Source organism: Homarus americanus, unplaced genomic scaffold (genome assembly GCF_018991925.1).
Source record: "Homarus americanus isolate GMGI-L3 unplaced genomic scaffold, GMGI_Hamer_2.0 scaffold23939, whole genome shotgun sequence".
Taxonomy (NCBI): domain Eukaryota; kingdom Metazoa; phylum Arthropoda; class Malacostraca; order Decapoda; family Nephropidae; genus Homarus; species Homarus americanus.
In genome coordinates this window covers 905,110-933,103 of record NW_024755797.1, presented here as the reverse complement: position 1 = coordinate 933,103, position 27,994 = coordinate 905,110, and the positions used below count along the sequence as shown (strand labels likewise).

The 27,994-nt window shown below is 36.8% G+C and overlaps 1 protein-coding gene across 4 annotated transcripts; it reads left to right on the top strand.

Moving 5' to 3' along the window:
• Positions 1 to 2: 2 nt before the first annotated feature.
• Positions 3 to 27,320, top strand: LOC121856679 (programmed cell death protein 6-like). 4 transcript variants are annotated; one of them, XM_042352368.1, is made up of 6 exons: positions 3 to 106; positions 8,590 to 8,696; positions 9,738 to 9,903; positions 11,799 to 11,901; positions 18,172 to 18,311; positions 25,831 to 27,320. In XM_042352368.1, exons 1-5 carry the CDS (start codon positions 18 to 20, stop codon positions 18,268 to 18,270), a joined length of 564 nt encoding a protein of 187 aa, XP_042208302.1. In that variant the 5' UTR covers positions 3 to 17; the 3' UTR covers positions 18,271 to 18,311; positions 25,831 to 27,320. The 4 variants fall into 4 exon arrangements, with proteins under 4 accessions (XP_042208302.1, XP_042208301.1, XP_042208303.1 ...); XM_042352369.1 differs by lacking the exon at positions 18,172 to 18,311 and adding an exon at positions 5,771 to 5,849 and having other exon boundaries at positions 19 to 106; XM_042352370.1 differs by lacking the exons at positions 3 to 106; positions 18,172 to 18,311 and adding exons at positions 250 to 382; positions 5,771 to 5,849.
• Positions 27,321 to 27,994: the final 674 nt, after the last annotated feature.

Here is a 27,994-nt window from a genome sequence, read left to right as displayed (position 1 = left end):
TCACGGTTGAAACTTTGATGTGTTCGGACGCCTGGCGGTCAGTGGGCGGACAACACACGGACCGTAAGGCTGACGGTAAATTGTCTCTGCGGTTATTGTTCTTCATGTGAGTATCAATGATTTTTTTTGATGTTAAGGTCTTGTAAATACTACTTATGATCTTGCACAGACATTCGGTACGTAGTATTTGTTCATTGGGCATCTTACGAAACTCTAATTTTCCTTGTAGTCTCAAGGTTGAGGTCCTCAGTTCATACTTTGTAAGTTATCGTTAGTACTGACGTCATATATCATTCAGTCAGCGTCACGGGGAATGGAAAGTTGGAAACACACTGTTGAGTCATTCTACAGTAAGAGCTCACACTGTTGAGTCATTCTACAGGTGAGTGGGAGCATCAGTTTGTTGGGAAGTGATTTACATTGCATTAGATAGGTGGGTGTAACTTAAGTTCTAAAACTTTCTGTGCAAAATTAGTTCTCAATAGATTTTTCAATTTGATGTGGAAAATCTTTATTAATTTATAAAGTGTCTTTTTTGTTTACATTATCACGGGAACCATTAGGAATCATGGTAAATTTTTCTTGTAGCTCCGTTCACTTGTAGCAAGTTAAAAATATATTTTTCTAGTGTATTTGTGTGTGCTGAGACCGAATATGACCTTCCTTTTGGGCGGAAATTGGCCTGTTTTTTTGCGATTTTTTTCGTTTGACGTTTTCCGAGAAAAAAAGTGCCTAAGCGACTAACAAATACACAATAAAACACGAGAAAAACAATAAACAAACCTAACCTAACCTGACCTAACTTAACTGACTCACCATATGATGGAATCGCCTATTTCTTACCTTATTGTCCTGGTTCTTGTTCGTCGTTGCATTCTGGGATTCTTACCCAACGCCACATATGTTGGTCTTTGCGATATTTACATTCCGTCTTGCTCTTAGTACACTTTACTGAGGTCGGAAGAACACCATGCGATCGAAAAAATGCTATAGTTTCTACGTTTTTTTTTCCAAAAACTCGCAATCAGCTCCATATACTTTAAGTGACACCCATCGCAGACTTCCATGGTCGGAACTGAACTTGAATTTCAAAATATGAGACCCAAAATAAATATCGATTTTGATTGGGCCAAATATACTCTGAATTAGCAAAAACGCTTTTGATTGGCCGCGTGACGTGTACGGGTATGCATGCGCGTCATGATTAATGAAGGAGACGCGAGAGACATGCAGTGTTAGGTGAGAGGCAGACGATAATGGCGGGAAATAATGGAAGAAAATAGAAATTTATTTGGAAAAGCTATCTCCGTTATTATACATTTCCGCCGGTAATGCAATAGATGAAAATTATCTTATAATTAGACGTCTTATTCGAATATGATAATAGATTAGTGGTAGGAATGAACGGAACTACAAGAAAATAATACCGGAATCATTCTTATGAGTCCACTGAAATATTACTGTAAAACATATATTTTTATTATTTTTATTTATTATCGTTTCGGTCATCCAGAGGAATTTTAGGATTTTAAGTTACCACTTCAGAGAGCCTAAGTTAGGTTAGGTTGAAATAATGTTTTTCTGGTGGTTTTTATGTGTTTTGAGCAATTCGGAAAAACGAAACAATGATTGTATTATTTTTTTTTAATTTCTGTCTTAAGGATTTACAATATACAGTAAAGTGTTTTGGGTAATTATTTACGACTTCACAGCTGCTGATTTTTCATAGAAAACCTATTTAAAAATGCTGCAATTTCACTGTCCTTTATAGTGAGTGGACACTGAAATAGTTATGGCAAATGTGTTAAAAGTGTATATTTAAAAGTTAAGTTTACCTAACCTACCCAAACCTAATTTCACCTAACCTAACCTTAACCTAGCATAATTTAACACCTGCCGTGGGCTAACTTACTGTTACTAAGACGGGTTAGTGGCAATGAAGTCCGCCATACTAGCTGAATTTTGTAATAGTCTAAATGGTAATAGTGGGGTAAATAGTTCTTGAAGGTCCATAATTGCTTTGATAATTAAAAACATGATTTTTCTGTAGCTTAGTTAGACAATTCTAAGACTTTCTTCAATGACGTTTCCCTCGCAAATGACCTAAAATTACCTAACGAAACCTCCTAACTGAGTTGCTCTGCTCCCTGGAGCCTCGGCATATATAAGTCGTTTGTGAGGAAAACATCATGGAAGAAGTGTCTTAGAATTGTCTAACTAAACTGCTGGAAAATCATGTTTTTAATTATAAGAGCAATTATAGACCTTAAGGAAAATAAGATCAATTTGTAGTTTCGAACAACGGCTCTTGAGTTGAGCAATGTGTTTTTTCTGATGGTTTAAAACTTTTTTAGACATTCTTCTTCTATGACATTTCCCTCGCATATGACCTAAAATTACCAAACCTTACTTCCTAACTGGGGGACGCTGCCCCATTAGATCCCCTGGTATATTTAAATAATTTGCGAGGGAAATGCCATAGAAGAAAGGTGTCTTTGAAATTGTTTAAACCATCAGAAAAAATATATTGCTCAACTCGAGAGCCGTTTTTGGGCAAATTACAAACTGACGAAAATAATAGCGATAGTGGATCCCAAACTTTTCAACTTCACAGACCAGCAGAGAGGGAAAAAAAATTGCAGACTGGTTATTGTAAATATTTTATACTGTATTTAAAGTTTACATACTGTATACTTTTTTACCTTTATGATCTTTGCCACTGATCGGCTCGTTAGCTACTTGGGCAGTTGGTCATGTCTGTTATGCACTGTTGGCAAGTACTGGGTATGCACCGGCTCCTGAATGTATCTGAACCTGCTCCAGTGTTGGTCAAGTCTGGTCTTGTACAAGTTCATAATCAGTGCCTTTACAATACTCTGGCAGATTGTTCCAAGAGTTCACAATTCTCACTCGGAAAACATTTGCCCTCACAAATGTGACCCCTTGTAGAGCAGGTGTCCGCCAGCTCTAGGTATGGACACTTGACTGAGTAGTGCCCTCTGAGATGTTTATAAACTTCAATTAGATCACCCCTTGCCCATCTGTAGATTAAGCTAGGCAGTTGCAGGCATTCTAATCTCTGGATAACTGAGGTGCCATAGTGCAGGCACCAATCTGGTGGCCCTCCTTTGGACATTTTCAGTCAACTGACAGTCTAGCATATCTCGGGGACCAGACAGGGAGCACCTCTCTTGACGATCGTTATGAGGGACCGACCGTCTAGATATCTGAACGGCCGTCTTATATGATCTAGTTTATTTGCTTGATTCACCTTCTCCTCACAATGGCCCGAGAACTACAGTTCATTGTTAACATCACGCCCGGGTCCTTTTCACATTTGGTGTCTATTAATGCAGTTTCTTCGTCCCTCTGGGACATGTGATACACCTCCTTACTATTGGTATGTTCTAGGTGGACCCTTTAACACTTCATGACATTGAATCTGAGTAGCCATTTCTTCGACCACTCTTGAAGCTGGCAGAGATCTTTCATTAGCTCTTCACAGTTTGTTTGGTTCTTAATATCCCTGAAAAACTTGGCATCATCTGCGAACATTTGTATGGAGGAGTGTATAGCTTCTGGCATGTCATTTTTTAAACAAACAAACAAACAAACAATGGGTTCAGTACACTGCCCTGTGGTATCCCACTTGTCATGGGTACACAAGACTATTTCGTGCCATTAAACACCACACACTGCTTGCGGTCATGAAGAAAAGTCTTCGACACACGCTAGGTCACTTCCCGGAAACCCGTACCCTTCCAGTTTAATTCTCAGCCTTTCATGGGGTACGCTGTCATACAGTATATACAGTAATCCCTTGGTATTTTGTGAAATTGGGACTGATAATTACAATGAAATATCTTTTTCACAATATACTTTTTTCTTAAATTACTATATGGGAAAATGTACCCTAGGGTCGAAGACAAAATAATACAAGAAAAATCCATTTAAGACATCCATTTCATTAAATATTGGTAGCAACTCGGCATTGAGGCTCCACTGTTATATGTACAGGTGCATTGAATACAGTACAGTATACAGGGGGTCCCTGGGTTACGAACGAGTTCTGTTCCTGAGGACGTTCTTAAGTCTGAATACAAACCGTATGTGCACTATATCAGCGTAAGTCTTTTTATACATCTCGAATCACTTAATTTAAGAGAAAAAAAGAATGACTAAATACAGATAAGGAAAGTAAAAATTAAAGTTAAGCACTTACATTGAAACCTTAGGCTAGTTGATCTTCTACCCATATCTCTAACAATGTTTCCATTTCGATTAATAATCCACTAATTTGTTTTATTATCACAGTTGAGTGCATTAGTGTAGCCCCTTTTACATTTTCAAGAATTTTGTGTTTGTCTTTCAAAATTGTTCCGACCATTGACCGACTGAAACCCAACCCTTTACCAATGACCGATATGTTTCGCCTTTTTCAGAACGTTTAATTACGTCAACTTTCACTTTCATTGTAATTGTTTCCCTATTCTTGGATGCACTACTATCACTTGCATCAAGTTTTGTGTTTGGGAGCCATGATGAGGGCAGAAAAAGATAGATAATAAGCAAAAAACAACAATTTTCACTTGATCACACACGTTACTGTGGTGAGGGTAAAGCTTACTGATGCCCCCTCGAGGTGCGTGGCTGGGTGACGCATTACTCACCACTATGCCATGCAAACTAGTTCTCGTACGTTAATACTGCGAACCAGTTGTACTTATGTCGGATTCTTAAAATAATTGACCTTATGGGACCTCGTTCGTATCGGCAGGTGTTCGTAAGTCGGCAACCCCTCTGTACTGTAATTTGACTTACTCACATACAGTACAGTACTGTAATTTGACTTACTCACATACAGTACAGTATAAGAGGAAGGATACAGAAAGTCATCCCAAATTGGGATCTTGGAATACGTATTAAGATTAGGACTGACCCGACAACAAACGTAGAATTAGTAAAAGACTGAGGAAGATGGAAGTTTAATTATGTTATGATTTTATTTTCACATCTTCATCTTTGATTGGTTTCCTCTTCTGCAGGTTGAGACATTTTATTCCAAGCACTTCAGAAAGTTGGAAAATGGTGATGATGGTGTGTTACAGTCATCTTTTTCTGCCCTTTATCTTAATTTGTAAGGATATACTGTAGTCTTCACGACCATGACAAAAGAATTGCAAACATTAAAAATTGGAGATATGAAACAGTTGATGTAGAATAGATAATAGTACATTTATAAGCAAAACTGGTTGAGTATTTTATTGCAATTTCCAATAGGGGAAATATCTACTAAATTTGTCATTTTTATTTAATGCAGTACATTATTCAGGTACAGTACAGATTATGGATAAAGTTTATATTTTATCACATACATTGACCCCAGACCATTCAGTATAATCAGCATCTTGAAAACTGGCACCACACCAGAGTACATTAATTTGAACAAGGTATGTCTGCTACATGTAGGAAGCATCTGGCAACAGTGTTCCCAGAATAAGGTTGAAGGTGATGTGGGGAGAGCTAACCACTGAGTGACCTCCAGCTGAAGGGGCAGAGATTTACTGTAACACACAAACTGGAGAGATGGCAATCACTTATATCCTGCCAAATTTTCTCAGATTTAGGTGTTGATAACTGTTGTGAAAGATGGCTTTGGACTTTGCATCCTCCTTGACACTTTTCTTTGTGAGATTTTTATTTTATTTTTTTTTTGCATTGTACAGTTATTAGTGACACTCACTGATAATAAAAATATTGTTTATTTCAGATAAGTGGCATACACACTATACAACAAAAATGGCTGGTTCAGCACAAGATAGGAATTTCCTCGTAACTGTTTTCCAGCAGTAAGTTTGAAAAATATTGTAATGTACAGTATTTGTAATTTCTAACTCTGAATTTCCATCTTGTGTTCCCTCCTATATATATATATATATATATATATATATATATATATATATATATATATATATATATATATATATATATATATATATATATATATATATATATATATATATATATATATATATATATATACATATATATATATATATATATACATATATATATATACATACATACATACATATACACACAGTGGTCCCTCGGTTAACGAGCACAATTCATTCTAGAAGGTTGCTCGTTAACTGAAAAACTCGGTAACCGAAACCATTGTTTCAGTGGGTTTTGGGGTAATTGGTTCCAGCTCACCGAAAATTGCCTAGAATAAACAAAAAAGGTAGTAAAGTACACTTACTCTGAGGTGTGTATGTAGAAGGCTCCTGGATGATGATGATGGGAATTAGAATGGGGGTGGAGGAGAAGGGAGAAGAGAAGGCATTGGGGTGGAAGAGAAGTCACCCCATGGTGCCATTTCACCCATAAAATTTTAGTTCTCTTGGTGTAATTCAAGATTATATTCTTAAAATCAACACTGCACTGCATTATATAGCATTTAGTTGAAGCGAGTCTGAAGCAAGATGTTACCTCCACTGAAAAGACACAGAGACTGATGCCTGTACGGTGTGTTGACAAGCTGTATGGCGCGCAAAAACTAGCTTCCTATACTTCAATTATGTTCAATAATTGTTAAAATGACTAAAAAATTAATATAAAACTTTTAAAATTATTGAATAGTATAAACTTCTTGATATTTACTAAAATAGTAAGGAATTTAAGCCCTAGAACTGATTACTGTATTGGCGGACTAATACTACAGCTGGTGGACTGCCAAATGCAAGCGAAAACTTGTTGAGGTCAGCTCGTAAAAAACTCGTTAATCGAGGGATTGCTCGTTAACCGAGGGATCACCGTATATATATATATATATATATATGGGGATTAGTGGATGACATCATTATGACCTGACCTCATGTTTTATAAGGTCACCCTGTATATTTAAGCCTCTCTCTGTCCATGTAATTCAGTTGCCTCTGAAGATGTCTTGAATAAAGACGAAAGCTAAGGTGCTAAGGTGCTCCGTTGTTTCCCTTTTCCCGTGTGATTTTATCAAGATTTATCTTATCCACGTTTTCATTGTGGATCTACATGAGATATTATATATTATATATATTATATATTATATATTATATATATGCATTTTGATCAATGCATCACAACGGTTGAGCTATTCGACACACAGGAGTGTGGAGCTCATAAACAGTTGGCAGGCATGTGGAACCTCTGAAAAAAGAGTGCCACTGACACCATTCACTGTGTTGGATAGTCTGGTTTCTGCCAAAGCTGGAAAGATGTAATTCTCTCACTGTGCACTACAATATGTACAGTATATCCACTTTGTAAACATGGATCCTTGTACAATACAGTAATCTATGACTATTTCAAGGAATATAAGTATATATACCAGTAAATTTTTAAGACAGATTTTCACTCCATTAAACCATGTTTTGGTGCATTGATGAGACTGTGCTCTGGCAGGTGTTGGATGATGGCATTCTAAATTTTCTCAAGGGGTTTGCAAATATGTGATGTTTAGTTGATTAACCTATAGTTTTCTGCTGCACTCTTTCACCAGTATTGAATATAAGTCTGACAGTAGTTCATTTCAGTCCCAAGGCACTTTTCTTTGATCCATGTATTTTCTGAATACACTACATGTAGTTGTGTTAGTGGATTCCATAACTCATTTGCTAATTCTTTTATTACATTAGTCTGTGGTCTGTCCATTCCTGGCTGTTTATCTATTTCTTAATTACAGTTCTGTATTTTTTTGCTGCTCTCCTCTCGAAACATTTTCAAGCCCTGAAGTATGCACCTTCCTAGGTACTGTACTGATGTGTTATCCCATGTTCCTTGGGTGAATACAGGGGGTGGGGGTACTGATACAATATATTCATATAAGGTACAGCATCTGCTCTTAGCTTAGACCTGTCACCCTTCAAAGCTAGGCTGTATTCATCTTTTAGCGGGCCAATAGTATCTTTCATCTTCATTTTTTCTTCTGGTATGTGCATAATAGGACTTGGATCTTTTTTTAATATTTTGGGAGAGCATTTTCTTGAATTGTGTTTTTGCTGATCTAAATGATTATAATTGGGTCTCTCTTCTACTTTACATGCTCCACATACATAATCTTTTGTGCTTTGTTTACACAATTGGTAGTTGGTATTTTCTTTTGATGACTTGTGGGTTTCTGCTTCATCCATCTGGACTTGCTTCCTCTTTTCTTTGACTTTTGGAGTACACATTCTTCTGCCACTGCCTCAAGGGTTTCTTTAAATCTATGCCTTTACTCTTTTGTATAGGAATCTTCCCTAGTTTATTCTGTGTAGTTTTTGCATTGCACTGGTAATCAGTAGTCACCATGGTTGAAACATAATACTTTTCCTCTAATACTTTCAAAGGCTGTGTTCCATCTTAGTAAGTACAGTAGTGGTAACGGTCAACAGTGAATTTTTCCTCAATGTAGTCCTAGTCCACCATTGTCTCTTCACCTAAGACCAAACCCAGAATATTCTCTCCCCTTGTGTGTTTTCAGAAATACAAGTAACTTAACTTTTGTATCTCATGTTTCATCTTGTACAGTACCGTTTTTTTTTAATGAATCATGTTTATCACCAACAGAGTCGACAAAGATCGAAGTGGTGCCATTGATGCAAGAGAGCTGCAGTCTGCACTCTCTAATGGAAATTGGACACCATTCAACCCTGACACTGTTCGACTGATGATTGGTAAGCACTTTTTGCATGCAACCCCTTCACAATGGGGACACCAATTTTAATTTTTATTTGGATAAAGCTAGACAATTTTATTTGGCACACAGACCCACTAACCTCTTCACTATGGGGATGCCACTTTTAATATTTTATTTTGAAAAAGCCAGACATTTTTATTCAGCATAGACAGACCCTTGTACACAAGGAGTTATATAATGATATTTCTTCTTATATAGGAGACCCTCAAGTTCATTGTACTGTAAGTAATATTGAACCATTGTACAACTACAAGGTATTATTTTGGTGGGGTTGAGGAGGCAGCCACTCAGATATTGAGTGTGAGTTTATATCTGGTTTTCCATTTGGTTATGTACCTGGACAAATAGCTACATGAAGTCTGTTTGCAAATAATAATTTTCCTTTGCTTTCAACGTGAGTATCATGCCTTGACACTTGATATTAATACTGTAGTAATTATTGATTAGGCTGTTTCATTAGTGACTGCTTTTAGATTTTTGTCATTTTGGTTCCAGTCTTATGACACACATGGAACACTAATAGCCAGATTAGTCTTATGACTCACGTTGAACAAGAATATTCAGATTAGTTTTATGATGTTCATGGAACAATAATAGTCAGATTGGTTTTATGGCTCACATGGAACAATAATAGCCAGATTAATAAATGAACCCCTGAAGCACCCCCAAGGTTTCTTTTCTTGTGGTATTGCCTTGATTATGTACTGGATCAGTGCCCTTAACAGTTGCAGGAATAGTCAGTAAAACAAAGAAGGAAATTTTGAGATTGATTGAGCTTTTAAGGACAAATGTTTGTGAAAATGAGTATGAATATTTGTGTTAGGGAGGTACATTGAGGAAGGCCAAATGGGAAGTTGATGGTCAAAGTAAGAGAGGGAAGTCAAGAAATGATGAATTAGCTTTAGAGATCTATGGTATACTTATGTTTGGTGGGAAACAGTTTATTTTGTAGCTATGGAACATATTTTTTACATATATAAACCAGGTGAAATAATGGAAGTAACTTGTTATATTACAGGTATGTTTGATAAGAAAGGGTCTGGCACCATCACATTTGAAGAGTTTGGGTCATTATGGAAGTATGTGACAGACTGGCAGCAATGTTTCCGCTCTTTTGATCGAGATAGCTCTGGCAACATTAGTAAAGAAGAGCTTAGGACAGCTATTACTACATTTGGATACAGGTATGACCATGGGTTTTTTTTCTTAAAATAAATTAGTCTTTGTTTTTAGAAATTACACTGTCACTTGTCAAACAGCCAGTCACAGTGCACTTAGTTTTGTGCAACTAATGAACAGCATCTCTTAAGTTTCTTGCCAAGTGCTACCAAGCAAAGGTCCCTCCACAGTTGTATGCTTGTGTGGCCATGCAACAGTCATCAAGTGTCGTGCACTTACTTTTCCCAGCCACACACTTCATCAGTGATGACATCTCTTTTTCATATTACAGTGAACCCTCACTTTACACGGTCAATTGAACCCACTGAGGCCCGCTTAAAGTGAGAAATGCGTAAAGTGAACAACATAACATATGGGATTGATTGAAAAAGAGACAGGCCGACCCCCAAACTCCACTTTTTCCGACACAATACCTATGTGCTAGTAAAAATAACATCTTAATTTTATGATGGTACAATCACACAATTAATATTTAAGAGAAATAGAGAAATACAGTTGCCAAGTTAATGTCCATTCAAATAATGGACTCGACTCCCTCCCCCTCTTCTCACACTCGCTGGCTCTTCCCTCTCTGAGAAATGTTTGGGGGAAAACCACTAGATTTTAAGGTATAGTAATAAATAATACCTCAAACTAAAGTTAGGATAATATAATTGACATTGCTGGATTCCTTGTAAGACCAGGAATATTTTGAATATAAATGTCATATATTTTGCACAAAAGATAACATATTTACTCAGAGTAAACAAAATACTTACATAAGAAATAGATAAAATACTCTAGTTACGTTCCCCAGCCTCCCTTTGTCCCATAAAATACATTACACATACATAAATTCAATGGAATTTTTATAGAAAATATATTTACATCAAAAAAGATAAATAAACTAAATATTTTGTATTGTACTCACTGATGGGCAGAGGTGGAGCGAGTGTGTCGTGGGTAGTGGAGAGGAGGAGGGTGGTGAGTCACTGAGACCCGGAGGGGGGCTACCCTTCCTGCTTTGACTGGGGTTCCCCCTCCATTTTTGTAGCAAGGCCAATGGTCTTGCATTGCTTCTTCTTAACACGAGCATCACTAACACTTGATAGGCACTTGGAAGCCATTTTGAATGGTTACAGTATAGTATTTATAGCAAAAACACTTAAGCACGCACATACTCTGTGGAAGCCTAACAAAGACTGGGGACGCTGTGACGCTCCGCGAGAGAGCTTAGCCCGCCAAGATGAGAGAGGGTGATGCGCCATACATAGTAGTCCGTGACAACTTTATAACGAATCGGTCGGGACGTTGTTAGAATCATGGGTATCTCAAGAGTAGCGACGTTATAGCGAAACAACGTTGTCTGGGACAATGTTAAACGAGGACTTGCTGTACTAATTAATATTTTTAATAATTTCTGAATACTAATACAATGTGTTTTCTGTAGGATGTTGTTTTCATCCTTGCTCCTCTGTGGACAGGCTGGTGTGTTTGCAACAGTTTTTAACCTTGTAATTGCAATAACTTTTATGTAGAGATATAGATGAATTATGACCCTCTTTATTTATGACTCTACCAAAGCAGAAGACTTAACCACTTTTTTGAGTGAACCTTTGTTTGTGTACTGGTGGATTTCAGTAATATTAAAAGAAACAAATCAAAATAGTTGTTCACATTTTGTCATATGCCGATTTTAACTAAAATTTTATTGATAAGGTATTTCCTGCTCATGTAGAATAACATACATATACTGTTTGAAAAACTATAAGAAATAACGAGACTATTTATTTGATTTACCTTGAAATTTTGAGATAGACCAAAGATTTTAATGCACACTGGACTATATGTGGTTAAAAAGGGTAAATTATTAAATGGTAAAAAATAAGAATGCTACTAATCTCTCATATTTTTATTGCAGGTTTTCTGAGCCATTTTATGACGTGTTGATGAAGCGTTTTGATAGATCTGGAAAGGGCGTAGTTCATTTTGATGACTTCATTCAGTGCTGTATAGTGCTTCATGTAAGTATAAACTTACCATATTTTTAAGTCACTGTTTTGTACTGTACTGTAGTTGAAATGTGGTGTTATAGGTGAATGCTAAGAATAAGCTACACTGACAGGAAAACAAATGAAGAAGTACTAAGATTTGCAAAAACTTGAAATGTACAGAAAAAAATAATGAGATACTTTGGCCACATAATTAGGGATGAGGGGATAATAGCAGAAATATTAATATGCAAAGTTGAGGGAAGGAGGCCCAGGGGAAGGGAGAGACTGAGATGGATGAATTAAATTAAAAATTGGGTTTCCAGAGAGATACAAAAGATACAAAACCTTAGAGGCTACTCTGATTGATTGACTGTAGTTGGTTGACAGGATATTTTTTTCTGTATCAAAATGGCTATGAATTACAGTGTTTATATGACAAAAGGATAATTTAAATGTGTTATATTTTGGAGAGGTGCAGTGGCAGATCATATATAGTGCTCATCATCATTCTATAGGAATGGCTAGTTAATGCCCAGGGCTTCTCCAATCCACTCGGCTGTGAAATGCACATGACTACAGTTTGGGAAGTGAAAGAGGTTGAGTGTAGTACTGGCCACACTGGCTCCTTGTGTGCCAAATGCTTAGTATTTATTGTGCTGTATCCACACTGTCTCGAACTGTCTGGTGCTTGGGACCCACTTTCAATTATATCAGAGTAATCTCTGACATGCTATATACTCGTATACAGTAGTACTGAACATTTAAGGGTTGACAGTTCAGTACTGATTCTTGTGGTTCACAGAGTAGTTAAATGAACTACTTTGCTTTGTTGAGAATATTTGAGCTTGCCTAAAATCATTGGTGGGCACAGCTAAACGAAAAGTTAGCTTTGCTAACCGCTAATCTGCTAACTAAAAAGTTAACTTCGCTAACGCTAAACCGTTAAACAGCTAAAAAATTAGCGGAAGCCATTGCTAGCCGCTAACTTTTATTATATGAATTTAGCTTCGTTTTTTGGGGTGGAGGGGGGGGGCTCTAAAACCCTTAAAAACAGACCTAGAGAGCTGAAATTTTCATATGTTGTCTTGTAGCTTAGACATAGAGCTTTCCAAAAAGGTATAGCATGCCAAGATCAGATGATCAAGGTGTACACAAATAATTAAATGAACAAATGAAATTAAACATTAGTTTACATTCAAGTTTCAACATACACTTTATGATCTTTATTTACTGTACGAAAAGACAGAAAGTATTAAACGAATCCAAAAACTATAGTACTGTATAGCATAGGTAGCAAATAGCATCATGCCAAGATCAGATGATGATCAACTTATCAAGGTGTACACTGTACACAATTTCACAAATAATTAATTTGCATTCTCATACAACCTATCGGCCTTATTCATTATTCATGTAAATATGCAATACGGTCGTTGGAGACACGCGTCGCGGCGTCACACACTTACAACAGACAGGAACAAACATGTATAAATTTTGTTAGCGGACTTAAAGTTAGCGGACTTAAAGTTAGCGGAACTAAATTTAGCGGAAGCTAATTGGTCTGCTAGTGGTTTCCAAAGTTCGCAAAAGCGCTAATCCGCTAATGAGAAAGTTAGCTTCGCTAATTAGCGGTTAGCGGAACCGTACCACCACTGCCTAAAATTTTATGTTGTGCTTAGTTTAGTATTTTATATTTTAACCCTTAAATGGCAGCCATCACTGGTGGAAGTAGGGACAGCTACCATCATCTGTGGAAGTTTCATGTTCATTTGCATTCCATTTTCGTGCATATGGGGGAGGGTAATCCTTAGCTGCTGAATAAGGGTTAAGTAAATATATATACAGTTGGTCCTCATATTACGCGGTCCCGCATTCCGCGTTTCACCTTTAACGCGGTGCCTTGCCAGAACCTAACATTTTCACATTTCGCGATCGTGAACCCCATTACGCGGAGAGCGGCTGGCAAGCCGCGCCATTTTTGGATCCAAACCTCCCGCCATCCGCCATGTTGTGTAAGAGGCGCGAAAATGGTGCGCACAAGGTCGCCCAGTCATCAAAACATGACCAGTTCTTCACCCGCCACCCACTACAGCCGGCCCAAGTCAGTGATAGTGATAATTATAGTGAGGATATGGACTTATATGAACTTTGGGGGGTTTGACAAAGAGGCCCTGCAAGCCTCTGTGGTGGATAGTGATACAATTGATACAAGTGATACAGGTGAGGGCCAATAATCTGCCCTCTGCCTCGGAACCAACCGCCCATCCCCGTGTGCCCAGCCATCTTTTCTACTAATGTAAGTGTTAAAAAACCTAATATTATTAATATTTCTCTTAATTATTAATTGTGTGTGCATGCCATCATAAAGTTAAGATAATATTTTTACTACAACATAGTTGTGTGTCGTCAAAAAGTGGAGTTTGGGGATCGGCCCGGACTCCATTTCAATTAATCCCATATGTTATGTTATTCACTTTACGCGTTTCTCACTTTCCGCGGTACCCTCCGGGTTACATTAACCGCGTAATATGAGGACCAACTGTACTGTATCTTGAGCCTAATCTTCATCTGATTTATAGACTGTATAAGCATTTCCATCATAATATTGTAATCATCCATAATGCAAACCTTTCCTTTATTCAGAATTTGGTCATTCTTGTTGGATTTTAAATACGTAGTATAAATACCCAGATACATGTACAGGTATTCCATATACAGTACCAACCAGCTTCACACCTGTTCCCTATCTCCCTGGATTCTCACAACCGAAGAATCTAGTTTTACCAAAACATGAAGTAAGATATTGCACTTGGAAATGAACTATTCATTTCCCACTGAACTCTCACCTGAAAACCTGCTTCTTCCCATTGGTTCTACCTATCATGGCTCAAAACCATAAAATGAAAACAAGCTACAGTACTTCATACATTGGAACACTCAAAGAATACATTACCTTATGAAACATATATTTTTATTTATTTATTTATTTTTTTTTAGAATGGCCTCCAGCCTCCCCCAATAGCCATACCTTCTCCACCATTTTATTACCTTAATATTAAATATTCTAATACATAAGTAGCTATCCTAGCCGTGTTGAGTTAGTTGAGCCGCAGATCTATGCGGCATTCATTGACTATAGCCTCATAACAATATCTGCAACCGTTGTCGGCTTTAGGGCCGATGCTCTCGGTCCCCTGAGGCAGAGCAAAGCCAACCGAAGGAGAGAGAAGGACAGTCGACATCTCATCCAGGCTGTAACATAACTTCTGGGCTGCTGCGTCTGTTTGGAGATCACCTCCGCGAGTCTGGCATAGAAGCATCTTGCACTTGGTCCCATCCCAACAGAGGTTGTGAACACTAGAGGAGTGAAGCTACCTTCATCACCATTCTGAATTCTCTCCCCGTATGCCCTTATCTTGTCGTTCTCGTTCCTCCTGTGTGCAGCATCGAGAGCTGAGTTACGGTGACATGCGGCCATGGGATAAAAAATCCTGATGTCGAAGAAGGTTCGCTGTCCCCACGTCCAGAATCCTTGAGCACTGACGTCAACACGGGCTTCGTTGGATGTGTTTGAAGTCCTATGTTGGAAAATCTCTCCGTCCAATGGAAGGAGGGTCGGTTTTACCCTGACCTCACAGCATATTTGCTGTGAGATCCCTTACTTCGTCATGCCTCATGCATATGAAGCCCCCTTTCTTGCACACCATGGCGTGATCGACATCATAGGAAGAGCCACAGATGCATTGGGAGGGCAAACCTTCTACTGGCCTACCGTACCTTAGAGCATTGGCATCAGTAAATTCTTGTTTATTGAGACTGAAACCATTTGCCCTTATCGGTAATGTAGTTAACCAGTTCGAGGCGCCCACCTCCTGCGCTATAGCTACTTTTTTTTTTCAAATTCTTTGGTACTTGCAGCAACAGTTGCTGCAACTTATCACTTTGATCGTGCTGTCGTTCTGTCGTAATGGACTTTCTAATCTTGTTTACTTCACTGGTGTCCACCTCCCCTGTTGCGTTCTGAGCTATTATGTGGTCCGTGAGGGCTGCTGTGAGCTTAACTGAGTTTTGATGTTCGGTGGCAGCAATCTCCTCTGGATTGGTCAATCCCATTCCTCCCAGTCTTGGTGGTAGTGCAAGGAGTGATCTTTCTGCTGGGGTTAAGTGAGGGTGTTTCACTAATTTGGGAATGAAATTGACGCTGATAGCTTCTTCCAGACGGTGGAGGAGGGGTCCGATATCAGGGATAGTGCGCATCAGGTAGTTCCAGCGATGCTTGACTCCATGGGTGAATGTCGCAAAAGCCGCATGTGGCTCTGTGTTAGCAATCTCAGAAGAGCTTGGGTTTCCCTAACCCACTCATTCACCTTTCCCGTTACGTTCTCGGTCTTGAAGTCCATCATGCCGATTACTGTGCCTAGGTGTCTTTGGCCATCCTTTGTTATTTTGACCTCACTTCCACCGAACACCCCCATTGCCCGTTCATAATGTTCTGGCTTTACAATGAGGAAGGACTTGCTGGCGTTTGGGTGGTACCCTAACGAATATTTAGGTATTTTGCTAGAAATCTTTGGAATATTTAGGCAGGTTATTGTTGCATGGGAGGATGGTGTATGTATGAGTGGTAGGCTCTGTGAGACATGGTTCATGCTTCATTTAAAGTGGGGGCCTCGTGACAATGCACACCAATTCACGAATGTGTGAGTTTGGCATTGTGATGGACAAATTAGTTATACAGTATATAATTTTTCACATATAAGTAGGTTTATGTTGCTCAAACTTTTATTTGATGAGGTACAAGTGTACTGAGAGGCAGGAAGTGGCATGGTGCAGTACATGATTTCACCTGTATAGACTAATCTATCAACCACTTAATAAATTTCTGGTTGAAAAATGGTCCTTGCATACGAATAACCGAAATTCTGCATGATGAATTTATAGCATTGAGAAGGTAACAAATTTTTTTTTTTAGAATACATTAAGCCTAGATGCTATAATTAAAGAGTACAAGGAAGGAAAACTATTACTTCACCTAACCTACCTAATTGGCTGAACCACTGTACAAAAAACAGTGGATAAAATGCAACAAAATTAGGAAATTTCATCTAACTTATTTTACTACCAGAACTAAATCATTGCAGTTAGACAATAATGCTGTTCTCAATACAAAAAAGATATAAATACAACTACAATGAATTGTCTGTTGACTTTGTCGGCAGCATTGAACTATATTTATTATAATTAGGAGTTTGCTTTATATCGACATGGGTAGAGCCCCTATCACCTAGTTAATGAGGTTTTACTGTACTTTGGAGATAATGATATTTTCTGATGGTGTGGCATGTTAGTGGCCATGTTTTGTGGTGGCACATGTTAGTGGCCATGTGTTGTGGTGGTGGCACTTATTAGAAACCATGTGTTGTGGTGGTGGCACAGCTCAGAGCAGAGTTCCTGATGCATTTAGGTGGATGCAGTATTGTTTTCTTGAAGAGGATGTACAGTATATAGAATACAGTACCTGTACTTTAGTTTCACATAATTTTCCTCTAGTGTGAATATATTAGACTTATTCACCCTCAAGGCATATATATTACCAACATTTCCACTTCTTGTGAATCAAGGTAAGAGAGGATTTCATGTTTGCTTCATCATCCCGAGAAAGCTACATTGGATACTTGGAAGCCACTGTAATACACAGAACTAGTTCACAAGAGGTGCAAGTACCATGTAAGATTTAACATGTTGCACACAAAGTGTGGTGACAGTCACATTGTAGTGAGAGGTGCAGGACAACTGACTCCGCTTCTGTATCCTTAGTGGGCTTTCTGATTTGGGTGGGTGGAGGACACAGCACTAGGGACCGTTTAAGGGGATTTTGGTGTGCAATACAAAATTTACCCGTAATCACATTTTTAAGGAATTTTTTTTACTATAATGTGTTCTGTATGATCACATTATATGGGTTTTTTATTGAATAGATTATCCAATTTTGTGCTTCTCGTGTCCTTTGCTTGTGTGTGATATGTGTTTTACATATGAGTCTAGTTTACACTGGATTGTAAGACAATTTGATAACCTGTATAACCCTTAAATATTTGGGTCAGATTAAGATTTGTGGTCCTGAAGAACTCAAAACCTAGATTATCAATGATGTAAACGATTTTTTTGTGGTACAGCACAAGGGTGTCTTATCAGGCAGTCATATTTACACATGCTGCATTAGTAAGCTTGCACCAAAGTATTTATTAAGAGATAAAAGTCTACCATTTTTTATTAAAAATCTTGCTCCCACTCTTCCAGACGTTGACATCAGAATTCCGTCAGCGTGATCAGGAGCAGAAAGGAATTGCCACCTTTACTTTTGATCAGTATATGTTAGTCATGGCTAAAATCTTGTAAAGTTGTCAGTGTCGATGGTACTGAGATGGCTACTGTTACATGTAGGTTAAACACAGTTTTGAGCATGATAAATATAACTCATTCTTAAGATTTAGATGGTGACATCAACAACACACAGTTAAGTAAATAAGTCTGCTGTTGATGGTGCTCTAAATGTAATTATAGTGAATAACTTAGTATAGAGTTTGCAGCAGTAGTAATAACACTTCACATAATGAAATGAGATGTGCACTTTGTTGAGCTTGAGTGCTTTAATTTTTAAGAAATTGTTACCCCCCAAAATTGCGCTTAGCTATGTAAAGTACTGGCCATTTGTAAAAGCTTTTAATGTATATTCAGGGAGGACCATCCAAAATTTTTGATATTTTTATGGAGTGTCCAAAGTTTCTTTTTTACGCAAACTACAATTTACTTTATTAAAGATTTTGTTTAGCTCACTCCAATTTCACGTCATGTTATTTTATAGTCTTGTTCTTCAAACACCATTTACAATATTAGCTTTTGAAATATATGACATGGAGTATGATAGAGCAAGAAGGACATGAAAAATTTTGTATTTTGTTCTGAAATTTCTTGGAAGACAGGTGTAACTACTTTGAAATATATATTTTTATATTATTTATATATTTATTTATTTATTAATTGTTGATAGAAATACCTTTTTTATATTTACTTTAACAGCTGATTGTTCATTTTATTTCTGGAAGATCATCATTTACTTGGCTCTCTTTCACAGTTAGGGGGTGGGGTCAGAAGAGAGACCATTTTTTACTTTTTAAGAAAATGTTGATAAATTATGGATGGTCCCTTACTGATTCATCTGTTGTAATTATTCTAGAACTTTTCATAATTAATTTTTTATGGAATGATTAGCTACACTAAAAAAATGGGACTGGCAAATCCATAGAATCTTGCCTGAAAGTTTTACAGAGAAAGAAATATATTGATGAAAACCCATGCTGTTATGGACTTGCATGTTAAAAACATCAATTGATTAATATTTTTAAAAGAATGCATTAATGAGTCTTCATTTTAAAATGGCACAATGCATTAATGGGATAATGGATGGGGAATCTTTTAAGGAAATTCTTTTGCAATGCAGTACAGTATTCTAGTCAGGTTTGTGGTATTGTGATGTCCTTTGTTTTCAGAACTTACTATGGCAAGGAGGCATTTCAACCTGGAGGATTAGTTGGTTGTCTTTTTGCTACTTTAATTATTGAGTTGCTGTTTTATGTTAAGATAACTGGATTTGCAGATAACATCAGTCTTGAAGACATTCACCCCACATTACTTGGAAGTTGAGAAGCACAGTAGTAATATAGTATGAGGATATTAGACTCAACATTTTGGTCTTTGGTAAATGTTAATGCATTGATGTGTGGTTTCAGAGGTAGATTTGTTTGCGTAAGTGTCAAAAGAGGTTGGATTATTCTTTCGTTGTTTTTTGGATGCAGGATCTTGTACAGGTACTTACATTTAGTAAATAAATATTCACTTTAGATTTTGATACTTCGTATCACTTAATAGTATGAATTAAAATTACAGTACTTGCTTATAAACAGGTTGAGTGCATTCATCTTTTGATGGTTCTCACACTTGTGCCCCTACTACAGTATTAATATTTCCCATCTTTTAAGTCCACTACACAGACATTGCTATTTTCCATTAGTGTCTGTTACTTGCCTCCCAACCTCTTTGTCTTTCATTATTCAGTAAGTATAATATACCTCCATTAAGTTGGCCTAATTGGTGTAAAACGGTTTGTATTTTCTCAATGATTCCCAGGTTATGAAATAAAAAACCGTTTATGGTAATTTTGATTAATTTGCATAATTTCACCATATACTGTACAGTAGTCAGTGTATAAACCACCTAAAATTACCTTGTGCCTTATATATAGATTAAGAACTGTAATGGTTGGTGCTGATGCTTTGTTAAATTACTGGGCTTGTTTAGTGTTACTGTTGGTGCGCAAGGTCGAACGCAAAGCCACACCTCTTTCTCTTTTAGGTTGTCAAATCAGGGACTTTCTCTCACAGAAGCCAGATGCTTTATCAACTCTGTTGGGACATTACCTGCCAAAAGCTCATTCACATTCCTCCCCAGAATCTCAAGTAAAGGCATAGATAACTAAAGGAAAGTGAAGTCCATATGACACCTCTCCTTGACCTCCCTGGACACCCACCCTCTTGGTTGTTTGGGCTTTCGGCCTATCTACTCCAAGGTCATTAAGGCTGTTAATGTCAAGCTACATCCACGAGCCTTAACACCTTCTTTGGGTGTTGAGGATAATTCTAAGACCACATACACTCTCACTTGTGCCTTCCAACCCTACCTGGGTCTGCCACCCCTAGCTCTCCCCCCTTCAATACATCCCCCCACCTTCTTGTGACCCGTCGTATAGAAAGGCCTTGAGCTCATGGGTATGGTAATAGGAGGGATGGATGATTAGTTTTGACCGTGACTGAACTTAGGTTACCCCAGTCATGCTGCCAGGAACAGGCCATCCTTTTATAAAAAAGTACTGTACTGTATCAGTACAGGTAAACCTTGATTTACGATAATTTGCTTTAACAATGGTGATGTTTAAGACCGCCTTCCTATTTACGATAAAAAAAATTGCATTAATGATGGCCATCGTTCGGCCAAACATACTGAAAAACTGATCATTCGTGCAAAATGATCGCTAAATGAGGGATAACAAGAAATTATATCCTAGAGGAGAAATTATATCCGTTGAGATGGCACTTACCGGGTAATTGTGTAGCAGAGTCTTGGACTCACCAACAATAGCACTCAGAGTGGGTGAAGCTGTGTTATTGTTCAACACACAATTTCAGGTAGATATAAGTAAATTTTTTTTACTGTTACATGCACACACACACATAGTGCAAAAAGAAAATTATCGTAAGGTCAAAACATAAGGAAACAACCATTTCTTACGTGCACATGGAGTTAACCCTCAGAGCAGGAAGGGGATGGAGGGAGAGGGCGTGGGGGATATCTTGGCTACTCTCTGTCTTGTATCCTGTAAAATGATTGCCAAATGGCAACACAGTGTTATTTCTTTTATTATATTGATTATTATTTTTATTATTTCCTCACATTTATTGTGATGTTGAGGTACTTTTTGCTCTGTTTTTGTGATTGTGAAGTGAGCAGTGTAACTTAGAAAATGTCACAAGCGGTTAGTGTAATAGAAGCAAGAAATAATAATGTAAATATGGAAAAAACAGACAGGTACAGTAGTATTCTATTTATGTATCTGATAGTTTTGCCCTGCTGTAATTTGTAGCAACAGTAGAAACAACTTTTGAAATGAGTTATGCATTTCTGTAATCAGTTATATGTAGTCGATTTACTGCCAGGTAAAATATGAGAAATATGTATATGTACCTGTATATTTTTTTTAATATCCAAAAATCTAGTGCACAGTAGGTGGGTGTTGGGTCACAAGCTGACCGCAGTGAAAGGATTAACCTTTAAACTGCACCACATGCCAATTGATGCACATTTTCTGCAACTGTTCCGCCTATCAATTTATGCAATGAATTTTCCCGCCAACTTTCAAGGCAACAGATGGCATATGGTTGCTCCAGGTGCCTATAGGTTTCAGTACTAATACAGGAAGATAAGCGAGCCTACTCATGTCTTATGCTTAGTTACGCTGTAACTCCGAAGCCGAAGCATTCTAAGTTTATTGCCCAGATTAAGTGCCAAAAGATTTTCTTCAGCAGTGACGAATCTGAAGTACCGTATTGGGTGTAATGTACCTGTATCAGCATCAGAAATACATGGAGTCATTTATTATAATGAAAGGCTGATAGTCACTTTTTCTGGGTTTCCATTACCACATGTTCTACACACACATTGGGTTCAGGGAGGGGAAGAAATCTGAATTTATTTTTTATTATTATTTATTTTTACATAGAATTCTGTAATTTTGTAGATTTATTATTTTTTTCCTAAACACTCAAATTTATGTGCGTACAAGGTAAGGGGTGTGGGAAAGTGTTACCAGTTTAAGAGTTAATGTCTATTCTATTGTACAAAATGTTGAATAAGGGGGAAAACAATTTTCAAACGACAATACACTACTACTAATAATAATTAATCACATCACCAAAAAGCATGAGTAGATTTATCTTGATTGTGTGCGAATGCTCAAAAATCATTGCAGGTTAAGCCGCCCATATATGTAAAGATAGGATTTTTTTAACATTGTTACTGAATAACAATTATGTTACCCAATGAAATTTTTTTTGCTTAGGATTATTCTAAAAAGAATACTGCTTGAATGTACTTTGAGACTGTCACTCTTTTATAATTTGTTCTCTATAAATTTTTTGTCAAAATAGCCTGATTTTTAAGACAATTTTATTTAAATATTTTTGTAGTTTAACTTATGTATATTAATTTATTTTATTTTTTTTATATATACTGTATACGTATACGTAATTGTAAACATGTGTCTGTTGAAATACTTGTAATGTGCACACTTAACCATCGGGTACTCTTGGCCATGGTCAAAAATTTCACCCTCTCGCAGTAGTGTACTTCGATACAGGTTGCGTCGTTAACAAGAATGGATTTTCTAATTTAGTAAACATTGGATAGAGCGATTCAGACCCAAATTGCACCCTTAGAGACATACTTGCCAGCCCACGTGGCTAGTAGGAGGAACTTTGGTGGTTGATAAGGACAGTTCGCTGTTCCTGCATTTCTGCTGAGTGGGAGGGGTTGTTCCAGCATGGGAGTGCTTAGCGACGCAATTTTCGTTGAAACACTCCGAGAGGGTTAATTATTTTAAAAGACGTGCTACTGTACCTTGATAATTTTTATGATGAATTACTAATTTTTCTTTATACTGTAGTGTACTGTAATATAAAGGTCTCATTCTTGTTGCCCAATAAAATTTGTTTAAAAAAATCCTCTGCTGAAAGTTTTCTTGCTTCAGTTAGGACAGCACTTACAATTGATCAGTTTTACAAGTGTACATACAGGTGTGGTGCTTTCATACAGCATGAGTATAAGTAAAATTAGTATGCAGTATTCATGGTCTGATCCAAAAATTCCAAGACATTAGTTTTTTTGAAAACTAAAGATCACACGATAAATAAATACTACAGCTCCTCCCCGACTTACGACCTACGCGACTTACAACCTGCCTCAGTCGTACCAAAATTTGGTCAAATTACGTATTTTTGAGTCCCAAAATCAGTACACAGACAAAATTTTCATTTGTAATTCACTTTAAAAAGGTTGGCAAGCTTAAAAGTGAGTTTTGTGGTGCTGAGAAAGAAAAAGAGACACCCACTTTAGATTTCCTATGTATTATTTAAGCATTTCCGACTTACGACCATTTCGACTTACGACCTGGATTTGGGTCCCTAACCCCGTCGTATGTCGGGGAAGAGCCGTATATCACCTTCAAAGTTGTCTCCTCTATAGTGTACCTATTGACCCCAGCTGCCCTTCCATGTTGAAGCATCTCTGATACAGGTATCCCTTGCTATACGAACATTCAAGACATGAAAATTCGCATATGCGAACTTCTTAAATTACCGCCTCTTTTGCGTGTTACGAAAGCTTCCCCCGCTTTTATAAATATGGATCCTGGCAACAATTCAAATTGTACACCCCCATGAGTTAGCTGGGGCGGTCACATCCTCCTAGCGCTCTCCCTACCAGGCTCGTAAGGTTGGGTAGATAAACAAGATAAACATTACGTTCTTCATATTTTTTTATTCAGTTACATGCACAACACTATAATACATACAGAATGTGCAAAAGAAGAATTCATCAAAAGGCTAAAACATAAAGGGATTATTAAATATTTCTTTGTTCTCCAGCAAGAGTTAGCAGGATGAGCTAGGGGAGTTATGTTATGGTTATTTATTAACTTGTAATTTCAGGTAAACAAACTTCACACAATTCTACATAAATAATGTGCCAAAAAGGTAAAATGAATCATTATCATGAGTTTATAAATTTAAAGGGGATAAACATTTTTGTGTGTGTGAGAGCGGAAAGAGGAGCATTGCTAAAGGTCGGCAGAGGCAGCGTCCCCAGCTGGGCTGTGTTGATAGGACGAGGCTTGAGGCCATACTGCCAGCGTCTTTGCAACTGCCAGTGATTAACTTTCATGTAGCTTTTCCTTAATGGTTTTAGTTGCATATTTTCATCTAGATAATATTTTATTAATGATTTTAATGTGTTAGTTTACAAATTACAGTACAGTAAGTGTATAATGTTTATCATAGTTAGGTAGGGTTTTTTGATATTAGTGAACGAAACCCTATTTTTCCCTTATGTTCTTTTATTCGCAATATAAAAATTCACTTAACGAAGGGTTTTTCAGGAACCTAACCCAATTGTACAGCGAGGGATACCTGTACTCTATTTACGGAATAACATTTAATTCGCATGCTGTATTTTGTATGATCTGTGATTCGTCCTGAAGTCTCTATTTTTAAGGTTCTTTTAAGCTTGTTAAGCAAAAAAGGCAGATGGTGGTGGATATGGCAAGTGGGAACCCTTGGAATGTTATACTTGGCCAAGAATTTTCTTATGTTGAATGAACATTCGCAAAAGTGATGTCAAAATTCAACACTTAGGTGCCTCAGACTGACCAACTTAAACTCCTGAGTGATCATCTGTCTTTGTGAATGAACTCATTGTGTTCTTGGTATTTGCTTTGCAAGTCCTGGAATTTTTTTATAAGACCTTAGATGCTGCACACTTAGCCACTTGATGTCTACACCAAGAGCTCATAATCTGTGTGAGGGTATGCATCTGTGTTGGGTGTGATATTAATTATGGGTCTTAACAGTGTAAAGTACTACCTGTATATTGTACAAGCTTTACACTTTTTAGTATTATTTTTGTCAGCCACCTGTCAGGAAATGTGGGTTGATTTTCATTGATTGATAGTTTGGGATTGAAGTTAGAATTAATTTTTTTTTGATACTGTAATTAGGAAATGTGAAGTTAATTTTCATTAGCTGACAGTCAGGAGAAGTTTATATGTATATTATTAGTTACAAGTTTTATAGCTGTGTCTTAAATTTACAGTTTTTACAGTACGAGTACTGTATTGTTTGCTTCATTTCATGTGTTTTCTGAATGTCTCTCCTGATTGCCAGACACATTTAGAGAATTTTTTTTACCTCATGTGTGATCTATCTGCTTAAAGTCAACCATGCCAAGTTAATGACCAACTTTTTTTGGTTTTTAGAAGCCACACTAATTATAGTCAACAAAACTTTATAGAACAATAATGTACAGTACAAGATGATTTTTATTTTGTACAAACTGCAGAGGAGATTGTTTTTAGAGAAGAATCTACAGGCATGTTTAAATTGAAGTTGATGAAATTTTTTTTGAGTATTACAGGTTATAGATATAGATATTTTTGCTTATGTAAATGTAAAGCTAACATAAATTATGCTTGTGAGTGATAAAGACAATTAGTTGCAACTTCGATTCATCGTTATAGCATGTTTTGCCGTGAACAAATATTTTTTCATTGATTTAAAAGTGCCTTCTTCCTTCCAGACTCTAACCCAGGCCTTTAGCTACCATGACTCGGATCGCGATGGCGTCATCACAATTTCTTATGAACAATTTCTTCACATGGTGTTCAGTCTCAGAGTGTAGACCTGGATAACTCATAACATAATTGCAGCAATATTCAACCAACTTGCTCTTGCTTTGACTTAGTTGAGTGAAGCTATTTATAATAAGTTAGTTTAATTATCTTACACAAATTTTAGTAACTTTTTAAGAATATTATTACATGATAACTTAGGAAAACCCTATTAAATGTAGGCGAGGTTATGATTATAAGACTGAGTCATTTACTCTGAGGGATGATTCAGCAGGTTTTGATACTCTACTGTTTACAGTGTCTGTTCCTCACCTGCTCCTACAATTCTCTGGACTTTTATCTTAGCCTTAATAGTACAGTAATGAGAGATACTGAAGCTTTCGTGATACTGTACAGTACTTAGATTGTGATCTAGATTTTCATCTTACTTACATTAATTACTAAGAATGCGTTACACATATGGCATTATAGTGCGTATGTTTGCAGATCATAAAATTCTTTACATTTAGTATGTGTAGCTTTTCAGTGTATTGTTTCTTTAATAGCTAATTGCAGCATGAATAGATGTAATAGATTTAATGTTATGCATTATGAGGTCTGCATAATATGCACCAACTTTTTTATGAATATTATTTTACTTAATTATTGTTGTATATTATTAATGACAATGAGGATTTCTGAAGGTTTTCAGTTAAATGTTTTAATACATACACAGTACTGTTATATATTTCTTTAATTCTTTTGACATATAGTATATGAATGTAAAGATAGGAATCAACCCAACTGTGCCCTACTATACAAAATATTTTAGAATGTCTTTTGTTGGTTTTCTGTCTTAGTTTTGGTGTACATATAGAAAAAAGTCCCTTATGCCCTACATTTTTTTATCTTTTGTATGGATGTCATTTAAGTCTATGACATTGAAAGTTATTTTCTTAAAATCCGTAATTGAGAATAACTTATTATGGAAACTGATTTACTCTTCAATTTTTTCTAATTACATGATAACCATATAGTCTTCATTAGATTTACTCCAATTAAGGCCTTGCAGTAGGTGTATTAATGGTCATTTAGGAAAAATATTTTAAACATATGTTACTCAGGAACAAGGATGTAATGTGTTCTGGACAGTTGAGATATCACATAGATAGTAGTGATATCCCCCTTAGCTGGAATAATTGGTGCAGAGCTCCTCCGGTGATGAGAGATTTCCAGGTAATGAGACTACTCTCTAAAAAATGGAAAAATCCCACATCCCCTTAACTTTTCCGGTACAGTAAAGCCTCGAGTAACCACAGTAATGTGTCCGCCCAATATTGCAGTGTAAGGTGAATCATTGTATCATGAATCATTAATTACCATTAACATAAAGCAATAATAATGAGATGCATTCCCCAGTGTGACCTTTTCATAACTTTTGTGTGGCCTTTTACCCTCTTTTCCCCCAAAACAATACAATTAATGAAAAATGCAAACTATATTCTTTAAATACTGTAATGTTTATGAATGCACCTTATACAATATAAATCAATAATAATAAGTTCACACAAGAGGAGATGGGAGGCTATTGTTGTAGTCGTGTTTACACCCATACCGGTAATCTCCGTTATCCATCTCCTGTAGTAAAATTAATGTAAAAAATATGTGTTTTAATTCATGTTATTTAGTGTACAGTAAAAGTAACCACTGATGCTAAAGAAAAAAGAGAGTGATAGTGGAACGGCAATGCATACTTACGCCCTCAAGGAAAACGTGGCATTTAATCTTATTAAGAATATGTACAAAAGATTCATTATTGTTTATTACTGAATATGTGGATTTGATTGAATTAATGTTTATATATGCGAAATGAACAATACAATTCATTAATAATACGTAGAATATTGAAACACACGAGAGGAGATGAGACGGCATTGTTTTCGTTCATGTTTACAACACCCGTGACGAATGGCGATGGTTCTACTTCTGCATAAGAAACTGAAGAAAATAAGACCCTGGTTCTTGCTGGAGTAAAATTAATGTAAAAAATTAATATGTATGTATTAAGTAATGTTATTTAATGTTAATAAATGGAACAATAGAAGTAGCTAACCATTAATGGTAAAGAAAAAA

Excerpts from the sequence above, each read along its gene's own strand:
- LOC121856679 (XM_042352367.1), top strand. The coding sequence starts at position 18 with ATGTGTTCGGACGCCTGGCGGTCAGTGGGCGGACAACACACGGACCGT. Across the intron at positions 8,697-9,737 it reads CACTGTTCGACTGATGATTG|GTATGTTTGATAAGAAAGGG; the intron begins GTAAGCACTTTT and ends GTTATATTACAG. Across the intron at positions 11,902-25,830 it reads AGTGCTGTATAGTGCTTCAT|ACTCTAACCCAGGCCTTTAG; the intron begins GTAAGTATAAAC and ends TCTTCCTTCCAG.